This window comes from Sus scrofa, chromosome 5 (assembly GCF_000003025.6).
Source record: "Sus scrofa isolate TJ Tabasco breed Duroc chromosome 5, Sscrofa11.1, whole genome shotgun sequence".
NCBI lineage: Eukaryota > Metazoa > Chordata > Mammalia > Artiodactyla > Suidae > Sus > Sus scrofa.
The window spans coordinates 29,257,027-29,271,818 of record NC_010447.5 but is presented as its reverse complement, the minus strand read 5'-3'; the positions used below and the strand labels follow the sequence as shown (position 1 = coordinate 29,271,818).

Sequence of the window (14,792 nt, the reverse complement as noted above, 5' to 3'; positions counted from 1 at the left end):
GTCAGCATACAGTAAAGCACCTTAGTATTTTAATCCTATTAGTAATTATCATGCCAGTTAGAGTATGATAGTGTTTGATGAGAAACCATCAAAGATCAAGGAGTTTATGAGGTGTAGAATAGGTTGGAAATACGTGACTAAAGAGGTGGATGTTGGAAGAAAGTAAAGAGATAAGTAAATAGCACAAAAATAATAAATAAATAAATCTCCCACAGATGAACTTATTTGCCTAGGGAAAAGTAATACACAATAAAACAAAGGCAAAGGAGATAGCAATGTGACATTTAAAAATACTTCCACACAGGACCTAATCAAACTGACAAGATTTTGCACAGCAAAGGAAACCATAAAACAAAACAAAAAGACAACCTATGGTATGGGAGGAAATAGTTTCAAATGATGAAACTGACAAGGGCTCAATGTCTAAAATATACAAACAACTTATACAGCTCAACAGCAAAAAAAAAAAACACCCAACAACCCAACTGAAAAATGGACAAAAGACCTGAATAGACATTTCTCCAAAGAAGACAGACAATGGCCAACAGGCACATGAAAAAATACTCAGCATCACTAATTATTAGAGAAATACAAATCAAAACTACTATGAGGTACCACCTCACACCTGTCAGAATGGCCATCATTAACAAGTCAGCAAATAACAAATGCTGGAGAGGGTGTGGAGAAATGGGAACCCTCCTACACTGTTGGTGGGAATGTAAATTGGTACAACTACTATGGAAAAAAAGTATGGAGGTACCTTAGAAAACTATATATAGACCTACCATATGACCCAGCAATCCCATACTTGGGTCATATATCCAGACAAAATTTTCCTTAAAAAATACACATACACCCGCATGTTCATTGCAGCTCTATTCACAATAGCCAAGACATGGAAACAACCTAGATGTACATCAACATATGAATAGATTAAGAAGATGTGATGTGTATACACAATGGAATACTACTCAGCCATAAAAAAGAACAAAAGAATGCCATCTGCAGCAACATGGATGGAACTAGAGACTCTCATCCTGAGTGAAGTAAGTCAGAAAGAGAAAGACAAATACCATATGATATCACTTATATCTGGAATCTACTATATGGCACAAATGAACCTTTCCACTGAAAAGAAGCTCATGGACTTGGAGAATAGACTTGTGGTTGCCAAGGGAAATGGGGAGGGAATAGGATGGACTGGGAGTTTGGGGTTAATAGATGCAAACTATTGCATTTGGAGTGGATAAGCAATGAAATCCTGCTGTATAGCACAGGGAATTATATCTAGTCATTTATGATGGAACATGATGGAGGATAATGTGAGAAAAAGAATGTATATATGTGTGTGTGACTTGGTCACTTTTCTGTACAGTAAAAATTGACAGAACACTATAAACCAACCATAATGGAAAAAATGAAAATCATTAAAAATTCAAAAATGTATTAAAAAATAGGAGTTCCCGTCATGGCACAGTGGAAATGAATCCAACTAGTATCCCATGAGGATGAGGGTTCGATCCCTGGCCTTGCTCAGTGGGTTACGGATCCAGCGTTACTGGGGGCTGTGGTGTAGGTCACAGGTACGGCTCGGATCTCATGTTTCTGTGGCTGTGGTGTAGGCCAGCAGCTACATTTCCAATTAGACCCCTAGCCTGGGAACCTCCATATGCTGTGGATGCAGCCCTAAAAAGACAAAAGCCAAAAACAAAAAACAAACAAAAAAATAAATAAAAAATACTTCTACACAATAATGACTTTTTTTTTAAATCCCTGAATTGATAGTTGGTGAATCTTATTAAAAAGTAAAAAATGCTCCAAGTCTCCCAGGAAACAATTTATCATAAATAAAATGGCAAAAAATAAAAGGTTTTCTAAATAAAACACTGGCAGTGATTTATAAGTTTTCTGACATGTTGTCTGTGGGTACCCACTCAAGTCATTTATAGCTCAAGAAAAGAAACATTAAAAACTTCTCTGCATCTTCATTTAACGATTTCATCCGGATGTCTCTTCCATTACACAAAAGGTGGAATTTTAATGTAAGAGTCATAAAATATTAGAGAAGGGTGAAAATACCCTAGTTTTTTTTTTTTCAGCTCTGCTACTAGTAAAGAATGTAAATAAAATCTGTTTGGTAGTAATGAATTTCAAAGCAGAATTAACTTTTTTTTTTTTTTTTTCTTTTTAGGACCTTACCCAAGGCATATGGAAGTTCCCAGGCTAGGGGTCAAATCGAGCTACAGCTGCCAGCTTACACCACAGCCACAGCAATGCCAGATCTGAGCCACATCTGTAGCCTACACTGCAGTTCACAGCCACGCCGGATCCTTAACCCATTTAGCAAGGCTGGGGATCGAACCCGCATCCTCATGGATACTAGTTGAGTTTGCTACCACTGAGCCACAATGGGAACTCCCAACACAGAATTAACTCTTGATGAAAGGAAAGAAGTTCTGTGTATTCTATCATTGACTAGGTACCAAGCACCGTGCTGGACACCCTTATACACAGTATTTCATTTGACTTTATCACAGCCCTGAAAGGCAGAACAAAATAAAATATAATGATTCAAAGATAAGCCAAATTGCAGTCCTAACCAACAAATCCACCCAGTCCTCTTCAGATCTGCCAGTTCCCCTTCCCCCAACCCCCCTCCCTCCCTCTCCCCAACCAGTGTCAGGAAAAATGCTGACAGTGTGGACCAGCCAGGATGTCAGCACTGAGCAGGAGGAGACCTACAGGCCTGAAACAGCCTGCCCCCTTCTCTAATATAGATTCCACCTGCCCTAATATTCACCAAAGAGCCAGCTGAGAGTTCAGAAGGGGAAAGCAATTGCACAGAGTTCACAACTTTCTCTTTCCTCCTCACACTTCAATTATCAATGCTTTACATGTCAGAGCGTAAAAAGGGCGTAGGGCTCTCACCACCACAGAACAGGACAGGAGGGGAAGTCACTTACTCTCCCAGTTTCGCCCAGATGGCCAGCGACACCCTTAGGATGATTTCTGAACCTTCAAAGAAGACTGAATCCCAAATCTTCAAAACTGTTTGGTTAGGGAGGCACGTCGCGAAGAGAGTCAGAAACCACTGCATCGTGAAGACATTGGTAAGTGGAGGCTCATATCCACCTGAAATAAAATAAACCCTCTGCATTTCTTCAGAATCAATGGGGGGCAAGGCATAAAAATACCCTCTTTCCGTCTCCCAGGTCCACCCAAATACATTTCCTGACTGATCTCTTTCACAAATTCTTTATATTTCAGAAAGCTTAACCTAAACGTACTTTTGTTCCACCTATTGTGGGGTGCTGAAAATTAAGGAAAATGTTTTCCTTACTAACAACAGGATAAAAAGAAAGGATTTTTAACCTCTCAAAGTCAAAAGCTGATTTTTTTCAAAATCTCCTAAAGCCTACTTTTATTCCAATGCTGCTGATAAAAAGAGAATTGCTCATTAGCAATTACTTGTATGCTTCTTACTTCATACATAGTTTTCGAGCACAATGGAATTAAACCAGACATCAGTAACAGAAACAAGGCTGGGGAGTTCCCACTGTGCCACAATGGGATCAGCAGCGTCTCTGCAGTGCCAGGACACAGGTTCAATCCCGGACCTGGCACAGTGGATTAAAGGATCCGGCACTGCCGCAACTGTGGCTGGGATCTGATCTCTGGCCCCGGAACTCCACAGGGCAGCCAAAAAAGAGAGGAGTTCCCACTGTGGCTCAGCGGTTAATGAACCCAACTAACATCCATGAGGACATGGGTTGATTCCTGGCCTCGCTCAGTGGGTTAAGGGTCCAGCGTTGCCATGAGCTGTGATGTAGGTTGCAGACAAGGCTCAGATCCTGCCTTGCTGTGGCTGTAGCATAGACCGGTGGCTGCAGCTCCAATTCGACCCCTGGCCTGGGAACCTCCATATGCAGCGGGTGAGGCCCTAAAAAGACAAAAGAGAGAGAGAGAGAGAAGGCAAGCAAGCTAGGATAGTTCCAATTGTGGCCTAGTAGAAACGAATCTGACTAGTATCCATGAGGATGTGGGTTCTATCCCTAGCCTTGCTCAGTGGGTTAAGGATCCAGCATTGCTGTGAGCTGTGGTGTAGGTCACAGATGCAGCTCGGATCCTGCTGCTGCAGCTGTGATGTAGGCTTGCAGCTGTAGCTCGAATTCGACCCCTACCTAGCCTGGGAAATTCCATACCCTGTGGGTGAAGCCCTAAATAGTATTTGAAAAAAAAAAAAAGCTGGAAAATCCCCAAATATTTGGAATCAAGCAGCAAAATGAAATTTTAAAATAGTTGTAACTAAACTTTACCCAGTTTTAAAGATCTGGGATCCAGCTTACTTTGAAATGTTTTGAATTCACTAACAAAACAGAGTCCCCTCCATTTCCTTATGATGGCATAAGTGTATTTTAATGAAATATAAAAATTTAGATATTTGGGCTAATCATCCCCTCCGCCCCAGTTACAGTCAGAAGGTGCATTTGCCCAAATACAAAAGAGATCTGTTCTCCTGCATTCATTTCTTCCTTCTTACCTATGAACAATGGAATATCTTTGTTCACAGACCAGAAAGAATCTGAAGTCACTACTTTGGCAAATACAGGGCACTTGAGGGAAATCTGGAGCCCAGTAAAGCATATGGACAGAAAAGTTTGGTCTCATGGGAAGTTTTATGAAATCCCCTCCAGTGCACAACTGCACAGCCAAATTACACAGGATTATTCAAGTGACTTAAAAGGAAATGCTTAGAGACATTCAGGTATGACTACAATTTCCCGTATATTTTAATTATAGATTAAGTCCTCAAAATCCTTTCATATTTTCCCAAATTTAGGATGCATGGGTCAGGAACTGGCAATCATTTAAAGAAAACATAACAAACTTCTGATTTTCTATTTCTGGTAATCTGCGCATAGCTGGGGAAGTGCAGGCAGTGGGTATAATGACAGCTATGAACTCAGATGCTTGGGCAAGCCGACTGGACGGTGGAGACCCAGAGCTACCTGCAGAGCCACCTATCGCCACCCCACTCAACCCAGTCCCTCCCCTGGGGACTCAAGTTCCACCCGGAGATCCAAAGGAGCCCTTCTCCAGCAAGAACTAGCCCCTTCATTTCAAGTAAATCTAGATACCCTTTGAATGCATGAATAAAAGCAGCATTAAACATCTCAATCCAAAGGACTGCTTTTATCTCTTACAACTTTATGAAAACACATATTCCATTTTCCGTAACCTCAAGGGTTCAGTCTGTGCCAAACTGTACCTGTAGCTCAGTTTTAAAGAACGCCTATAGTTTTGGAGTCAACTTAGAGCCATTTAACTAGATGGCCAGACATGGATACTGTTCTTTACCTAGAGTACAATATATAATTGTTGATCCAGTACTGGTGAAGTAATAGGTTCCTAACTGACTTTCTAACCATAAGCAATTAGAGGTTCAACATGTGGCCCTCTGTTTGTTTGTTTGTTGGTTGGTTTGTTCTGTTTTCTGGATTTGTTTGTTTGTCTTCTTTAAGGCCTCACCCTAGGCATATGGAGGTTCCTAGGCTAGGAGTCAAAACGGAGCTGCAGCTGCCAGCCTACACCACAGCCACAGCAATGCCAGATCCAAGCTGCACCTGTGACCTACACCACAGCTCATGGCAACGCCAGATCATTAACCCGCTGAGTGAGGCCAGGGATAAAACCCACATCCTCATGGATACCGGTCGGGTATCGCTGAGCCGCGAGGAGAACTCCTTTGGCCCTCTGCTTTTTGTTTTTGTTTTTAGTTTTGTTTTTGTTCTCCATACATCTATTTCCTCACACCAAACTCTCACCAAGAGAAACATCTGAGGCGCTTCCATTGTGGCTCAGCAGATTAAGAAGCCAACTAGTGTCTGTGAGGACACAGGTTCGAAGCCTGGCCTCACTCAGTGGGTTAAGGATCCAGCGTAAGTCACAGATGAGGCTCGGATCCTGAGTTGCTGTGGCTGCGGTGTAGGCTGGCAGCTGCAGCTCTGATTCAACCCCTGGCCTGGGAACATCCACATGTCACAGGTGCAGCCCTAAAAAAGAAAAAAAGAGAGAGAGAGAAACATCTGAAAACATATTCAATTTCCATTCAAGGCACTGAATCATCACTACCTCCACTTTCCTTGTTTGCAGTCCTCTGAAGGGTATCCAGGTGCTGAGATAATTCAGGTAGCTTGAGTCTCAAGAGGTCTCGGAAGACAGCCATATCTACAGACAGGGCCCGGAGATTGTTGACAAAATAGCTTTCAGGAAGTACCTTGTCAATAAGGTAAATCATAATCTGAAGAAAAAATAAAGAATAAGACTGCTTCATAAAAACCGGTATACTCGGTTTAAACCAAGTTTCCCTGTGTAGGCAAACCCTGTTTTATGGCACTTTGCAGATATTGCAGGATTTCCTTTTTTTTTTTTTTTTTTTTTTAACGAATGGAAGGTTTATGCTAACCCCGAGTTGAGCATGTCTAGCTGAGCTATTTAGCCAATACCATTTGCTCACTCTGTGTCTCTGTCATATTTTGGTAATTCTCACAGTATTTCAAACTTTTTCATTATTATTATATGCATCGTGGTGACCCATGATCAGGTAGCTATATTTGAATTACTACTATGACTCACTGAAGACTCAGATTATGGTTAGCATTTTTTAGTAATAAAGATTTTTTTTTTTTTTTTTTTTGCTTTTTTTCTTTAGGGCCATACCTGCGACATATGGAAGTTCCTAGGCTAGGGGTCGAATTGAAGCTGCAGCTGCAGGCCTACACCATAGCCACAGCACCATGGGATGTGAGCCACGTCTGCAACCTACACCACAGCTCACAGCAATACCAGATCCCGAACCACTAAGTGAGGCCAGGGATGGAACCCTCATCCTCATGGATACTAGTTGGATTCATTTCCACTGCGTCACAATGGGAACTACCAGCAATAAAGATTCTTCTTATTTAAAAAAATACTATATACTAACATGTCCTACATAGAACATAATCAAATGGGTAAAATGCAGTTAGCCAAAGCAAATTATCCTTTACAAGCATCAGCACCAAATGTTCTGGACTTTCTTTTTTGCCTTTTAGGACCACACCTGCAGCATATGGAAGTTCCCAGGGTAGGGGTTGAATCGGCACTCCCCAGAGCACAGAAAGAGCAAAATGTGCATTGATGAAGAAGTAGCCATCTCACATTTCAATTTTCAGCATATCACAAAGCACTGTTTTCAAAATATATATATATATATATGTATGTCTATGTATGTGTATATATATATGATCTCCCAGATCTACCAAGGGCCCATTTTTCCCTCATCCTTTGCTTGCAACTTCTACTTTCAGGGTCATGGTTTTGAGTAAGTCAATAAGGATGGGGACATACTCTCAAAAAGGCCTCCTCTGAGGCCTTTATTACAGGAGTGAACAGGCCCAGGGAGCCACGTTTGACAAGGATAGAATTGACCAGGTAATTGTATCATCACCCTGGGAATAGGAACTTAGCAATCAAAGGAGTAGATTCAGCCTGTGTGAAGGGAGGAAGTCCTGGAGGGAAGCAGGCCAGCAGAGGAGGGAGAGGAGATTCTTCAGCAGAGCAGAAGGTCCTATCAGGGACCTCATGTTCTACCAGAAAGAAGAGGGATTGATGGGATCATGAGAGCAAAATTTATTTATTTTTTATTTTTTATTTTGTTGTCTTTTTAGGGCCACATCAGCAGCCTACGGAGGTTCCCAGGCTAGGGATCTAATCAGATACCACAGCCACAGCAACGCCAGATCCGAGCCACGTCTGTGACCTACACCACAGCTCACGGCCACGCAGAATCCTTAACCCACTGAGCAAGGCCAGGGATTGAACCCGCAACCTCATGGTTCCTAGTCGGATTCGTCTCCACTGCGCCACGATGGGAACTGCCATGAGAACAAAATTTAAAGGTAACATTTTATTACTGCACTTCCCATCTAGAATAAGTTATAGGATATAAGAGATTTTTATGAATTATATAAATGAATTTATAAGTTTTTATGAAGCAACTACAATTCCTCAAAATTACAAGAAAACAAGAAAAAAATTCCAATTATCACAGTAATTCTCGTGACATAATGAAATGCATCTGTCCAAAGGCATCTCAACATCTAACATAAGACATAAAAGCCAGCTATGTTTTACGTCAGCTGTCACTCTATACCTACTACTATATTTCAAAGACCAAACATTCAATTAGAAAAAAACAGGATAGGAGTTCCTGCTGTGGTGCAAAGGGATCGGCAACATCTGCAGCACTGGGACGCCAGTTCAATCCCCAGCCCAGCAGAGTGGGTTAAGGACCCAGAGTTGCCACATGCTGTGGCATAGGTGGCTCAGATGTGATCCCTGGTCTGGGAAGTCCATATGTCATGGGGTGGCCAAAAAAGGGGAAAAAAAAAAGGTAAATAATGGCAAGAGAACAAAGACGGTCTCTTCAATAAATGGGGCCAGAAAAACACTATACCCTCCACCAAAAGTAACCCAAAAGGGATCATAGATCTAAAGGTAAAACCTAATACAACAAAACTCCTAGGAGATAACACAGCCTATATGGGGATGATTTTTTTTTTTTTTGTCTTTTTGTCTTTTCTAGGGCCGCACCCATGGCATATGGAGGTTCCCAGGCTAGGGGTCTAATTGGAGCTACAGCCACATCAATGCCAGATCTGAGCTACATCTACGACCTACACCACAGCTCATGGCAACACCGGATCATTAACCCACTGAGTGAGGCCAGGGATCGAACCCATAACCTCATGGTTCCTAGTTGGATTCATTAACCACTGAGCCATGACAGGAACTCCGGGAATGACTTTTCCAATACAATACCAAAGACACAACCATAAAAGAAATCCTTGGTAGGCTAGACTTCATTAAAATTAAAAACTTCTACTCTGTGAAAGACACTGTCAGAAAAGTTAGAAAACAAGTCACAGACTGGTAGAAAATATTTGAAAAGATACATCCAACAAAGGACTGTCACCTCAAATATACAAAGAACTCTTAAAACTCAACATTAAGAAAATAACCCGATTTTAAAAATGGACCAAAGACCTTAACAGACACCTCACCAAAGAAGATATACAGATGGCAAATAAGCATATGACAAGATATTCCACATCATATGTCATCAGAGAAATTCAAACGAAAACAGCGAGATACCACTATATGCCTGTTACAATGGCCAAAATGTGGAATGCTGACAACACCAAATGCCGACAAGGATGTGGAGCAAGTAACAAAAACTCTCAGATTTTGCTGGTAGGAATGCAAAATGATATAGTCACTTTAGAAGACAGTTTGACAGTTTTTGTTTTTGTTTTCACAAAACAAAACACACTTGTACCACAATTGCACTCCTCACTATTTACCCAATGGAGCTGAAAACTTATATCCACACAAAAACCTGCATGCAGATTTTTACAGCAGCTTTATTCATAATTGCCAAAACTTGGAAGCAATCAAGATGTCCTCCAGGAGGCCCGGATAATGGAATATTGTTCATCACTAAAAAGAATGATACTCTCAGGCCATGAAGAGACATGGAGAGACTGTAAATGCATATTACTAAGTGAAAGAAGCCAATGTGAAAAGGCCATATTGGAATTCCCATCATGGCTCAGAGGAAACGAATCTGACTAGTATCCATGAGGACGCAGGATCCACCCCTGGCCTCAATCAGTGGGTTAAGGATCCAGCATTGCCTAAAACTTTGGTAGAGGCTACAGATGCATCTTGGATCCCAAGTTGCTGTGGTGGTGGCATAGACCAGCAGCTGCAGCTCTGATTCAACCACTAGCCTGGGAACTTCTATATGCCGTGGTGTGGCCCTAAAAAAACATACATACATAAATCAATTAATTAAATAAAAAAGCAACGGGGAAGTTTCAAATTTTTAACTAATAGTTTAAAACAAAACAGTTACTAAGAAAAAACAATAAATGCAAAAAAGCAGGGAAGACGGTTTCCCTATTTCTGATAAACTATTTATTTCTCTAATCATTACAACTTGCAGAGGCCAAAGAGTTGCTGGAAAAGCACTGACATCCAATATTTTCCTTTGCACTGGAAGTGTCTTCATGAACCCAGTCTTGCTCTGCATATTAATTGTCTAACCACAAGATTCCTAAATGACGATAATGTCATTTCATCCCAGAGTTCATTTTCTTAGAGACAGAAATATACTCAGTGTCTCAGCTTTGTCTAATCCCCTTTTTTTTTTTGTCTTTTATTTTTAGGGCCATACCTGAGGCATTTAGAGGTTCCCAGGCTAGGGGTCCAATTAAAGCTGTAGCCACCGGCCTACACCACAGCCACAGCAAGGCAGGATCTGAGCCACATCTGCAAACTACACCACAGCACACAGCAATGCCAGATCCTTAACCCACTGAGCAAGGCCAGGGATTGAACCCACATCCTCATGGATACTAGTTGGGCTCGTTAACCACTGAGCCACGATGGGAACTCCTAATCCCTCTTTTTATGTGAATTTTTAGTTTCTCAAGTATCCCTGAAATTTCATGATTTGATTGGCATGTATATGTCCTTCCCCAAAGCCTGTACCCTACTCTCCAGACTGAACTGTTTATTCCAACTTTTCAACTGAAGAGTTCTAATTTTATAGTCATACAAATTACATCTGAAAAAAACCCAACTAAAGCTGACAGACTGAGTAAACAAAATTGCTTTTTAATAAAAAAAATGTTTTAAACTCATGTGCTGGATTTGTCTCTGCCTCCCTCCCCCACCCCTGCCTATTTGATGAACAAGGAGCTTCAAAGCTATTTCCTTAAACACATGAATGGAAAAAGAGAGAGGGTGAATACAGATTTAAATCATGTCATGCTGGATTTACAATTAATTCCACCATGATGTGTAGAAAACCAGAAGAAAAACGTGTTTATTTTTCCACATGACATTAGTGAGTGATTGAGAATATCACTAAGGTATTCACCACAATCAAATAGAATTGGAGGCTGGGGGAGTGTCTTGAATACAAAGAGGAAGGATTCAACCCATCCATTGCAATGCATTGCAATCAACAGCAGTTTCAGGGTTCAAACACAAATTAGCAACTCCACATTACCCCAAGCAAATAAGGCAGTGGCCACCTCCACATGTGAAATGCTTCATTTCTCATCCAGACTATCTGTGGTGACTCACTGAGTCACACTGAGACCTATAAGTTTGAATGGCTAGCATCCCATCTCAAATCATTTTTTTTAACTAAAAAAAAGGCCTTAGACATTAAAGATTAAAAGATAATAAATACAGAATTCCCACTGCGGCTCAGCGAGTTAAGAACCTGAAATAGCATCTGTGAGGATGCAGGTTCGATCCCTAGCCTCATTCAGTGAGTTAAGGATCTGGTGTTGCTGCAAGCTGCAGCAGAGGTCGCACATGCGGCTGGGATCTGGTGTTGCTCTGCCTGTGGTGTAGGCCAGTAGCTGCAGCTCCAACTCAACCCCTAGTCCAGGAACTTCCATATGCTGCACATGTGGCCATAAAAATAAAGGGGGGGAAAAAAAGACAATAAATATAATTCACTTCCAGAACTCTTCTCCATCAGAGACATTCACTCTCAGTGTTATTTTCTCCATACCTCACCCAGAGATGAAAGAGTAAAGCAACCTATTAAGAAGATCCAAGTATGGAGTTCCTGTCATGGCGCAGTGGAAAAGAATCCGACTAGGAACCATGAGGCTGTGAGTTTGATCCCTGGCCTTGCTCAGTGGGTCAAGGATCTGGCGTTGCCATGAGCAGTGGTGTCGGTGGAGGACACGGCTCAGATTCTGCATTGATGTGGCTGTGGCTTAGGCAACTGTAGCTCCAATTTGACCCCTAGCCTGGGAACCTCCATATGCCGAGGGTACAGCCCGAAAGAAAGAAAAAGAAAGGGAAGATCTAACCAGAATTAAACCTAACAAATAAGGCAGTATATGTGTGATGCAACCTCCTGGTGCTCCAAGCTCTTCCCCTTGAATATTAGTTGGATCTTATGACTGGCTTCTAATAAATAATAGTAAAGATGATGGAACGTCGCTTCTGCTGCATATCTGTAACATCATCTCATCTGCCTTGTTCTCTTCTACTCTCTTTCTCATTCTGAGGGATGCCAGCCACCATGCTATAAATGCAGAGACCCACATAGCAAAGAAATGAAAAAGGCCTCCAGCCAATAGCCAGCAAGAAACTGAGACCCTCCGTCCAACAACCTGTGAGGAATTAAATCCTGCCAACAACCATATGAATGAACTTGGAAGTGAATACTCTCCCCATTCAAACAAGCCTTCAAATGAGACTAAAGCCTCAGCCAAGAGTTTGAAGGCCACAACGATGGGACTCTGAGCTGGCTAAGCTGCGCCCAGATTCCTGACTCAAAGAAACTGTGAGGAGGAGCTTCCATCGTGGCACAGTAGTTAACAAATCCGACTAGGAACCATGAGGTTGCAGGTTCGGTCCCTGGCCTTGCTCAGGGGGTTAAGGATCCGGCATTGCCGTGAGCTGTGGTGTAGGTCGCAGATGCGGCTCAGATCCTGCGTGGCTGTGGCTATAGTGTAGGCCGGCAGCTACAGCTCGGATTGGACCCCTAGCCTGGGAACCTCCACATGCCGTGGGAAAGGCCCTAGAAAAGGCATAAAAAAGACAAAAAGACAAAAAAAAAAAGGAAAAAAGAAACTGTGCAGTAAAACACATCTGCTCTTTGAAACAACTAATTTGTTATGCAGTACCAGATAATCAGCACAATTAGTATTTCATTTGCTTTAAAAATATGATGTCACTGGAGTTTCCTTGTGATTCAGTGGAGTAAGGATCTGGCATTGTCCCTGCAGCAGCTCAGGTCGCTGCTCTGGTGCAGGTTCAGTCCCTGGCCCAGGAACTTCCACATGCCATGGGCATGGCCAAAAAAAAAAATACATGATGTCTCAAAAGGGAGACTAAAAACTTAATTCTCCTCAAATGTGACAGCTACATGAGTCTGTCATGTGACCAGGCTTTAACCTCCAGCACATGGTATCACAAGTAATTAGAAAATGTAGTAAATACCTTGGAAGGAGGTGGGGCACCAGGGAAGAGAAATTACTGTTCCAATATTTCACTCTATGAAGAATTTCAGTTGCCTTCTTCAGAGCCTGATACTCACTTTCAGAGCATCCCCTTCGTTGCCTTCCACCACTTCCAGGATTAGTGCAGCCAGGATGTTAAAGCCTTGGCAATATCCAACATTCTTGTTCCATCGGGCGTAGGCCAGCAGAACCCGCTTCAACACAACCCTGTCCTGCTCAGCCTCCTGGCCACAGTAAGAACTGCAGCCTGTGCGGTGAAGATCCTAAAATGAGAGGGAAACAATATTTTTTTAAATAAGTCCTTATGATCTCTAAAAAAAAAAACACCAAAACAAACAAACAAAAAACACCTTGGAGTTTCTGCTGTGGCTCAGCAGGTTAAGAACGTGACATAGTAAGTATGAGGATGCAGGTTTGATCCCTGGCCTCACTCAGTGGGTTAAGGATCCGGCATTGCCACAAGCTGTGGCATCAGTGGCAGATGCGGCTTGGGATCTGGTGTTGCCTTGTCTATGGTGTAGGACGGCAGCTGGGGCTTCAATTTGACCCCTAGCCTGGGAACTTCTATATGACGCACATGCGGCCATAAAAAGAAAAAAAAAAAAAAACTTTAGTTATTTCTTTGCCTCATTATTAAGTACAGTCAGATTATCAACATGGATTTCAGTTTCCAAAAATGTATATGCAATTTAGGTAGTCCAATTTACAAGGTAGTCCAATTTACAAGGACTAAAGCTTTTTTTTTTAAGTTTTCTAATATGCTGAGGAAATTTTCAAGAAGAATTTCAGTCCGGCAAATTTTCTACCTAAAGTGTTTCCAGAGTTAACACAAAAAGGGACTCAGAATTAACAAAAATTGCATTGTAATTGCATATAAATTGACAGTTTATTTTAATACATCTCAAATAAAAAAGTCATTTCAACACATATATGAGAGATGCTAACATTATTCCTTTCTATAAAAACATATAATGTTTAGCTATCAAAACTTCAATTAAGGAGCAAAATGAAAATAATTTAAAAATACAACCTGCACTGTAAACGGACAGAAAAATCATTTTGTCCAAGTTGTTTTTTACAAATTTGTATAAAAAGGACAGAAATACTTGCTATGCTTTAATAGTTAATGAGGGCAATATCTATAATTTAATCAGCAAGCAGAGACTGTTTTCAGGAACTGAAGTCATTTTATCAATATATTCACTTCAATGAAAAAAGAAGACTTTTCATAACATGATTATTATAAAATGTACATTGCCTTAATTCACAACTTAGAAAGAAAATATTTCTAATGTGGAATACTTCATCTCCGAGAAACAAATTTAAAAAAACAGCACATGTGTGGATAATGCAAAAGTTTTTCAAGCACACAATATAAAATTCCGTACTTTTTTTGGCATTTGTCTAACACAGACGAAGTTAGATGAGAAAAAAGCTCCTTTTAGTTAGTACTTTCTCCTGAAAAAAATATCTTCAAATCTGCCAAAACATTAGCCATCTTTTGGTGGCCAAAATTTAGATGAAACAACTTTCCTTTTAAAACCTCAGCTTAGCATCACACATAATATACTCATATAAAATAAAAAGTATGTTCTAGAGGCTTATGTAAGAGAATAATAATGGATTAAATCAAATCAGCATCCCTGGGTTTTGGCAGCAGGCTCTAATCAACCAATCCATGTAGGCAAACCA

General features: G+C 41.1%; 1 protein-coding gene across 7 annotated transcripts in view; it reads right to left on the bottom strand.

The window, feature by feature from the left end:
- TBC1D30 (TBC1 domain family member 30) overlaps positions 1–14,792 on the bottom strand; it is a 92,268-nt gene that overhangs the window by 26,583 nt on the left and 50,893 nt on the right. For all 7 annotated transcript variants that reach the window (XM_021091949.1, XM_021091948.1, XM_021091950.1 and 4 more), the window contains 3 exons: positions 13,178–13,363; positions 6,133–6,301; positions 2,964–3,132 (listed from right to left, as the gene is read on the bottom strand). In XM_021091949.1, coding sequence (XP_020947608.1) covers positions 2,964–3,132; positions 6,133–6,301; positions 13,178–13,363 — 524 coding nt within the window. The remainder of the gene's footprint in view (positions 1–2,963; positions 3,133–6,132; positions 6,302–13,177; positions 13,364–14,792) is intronic.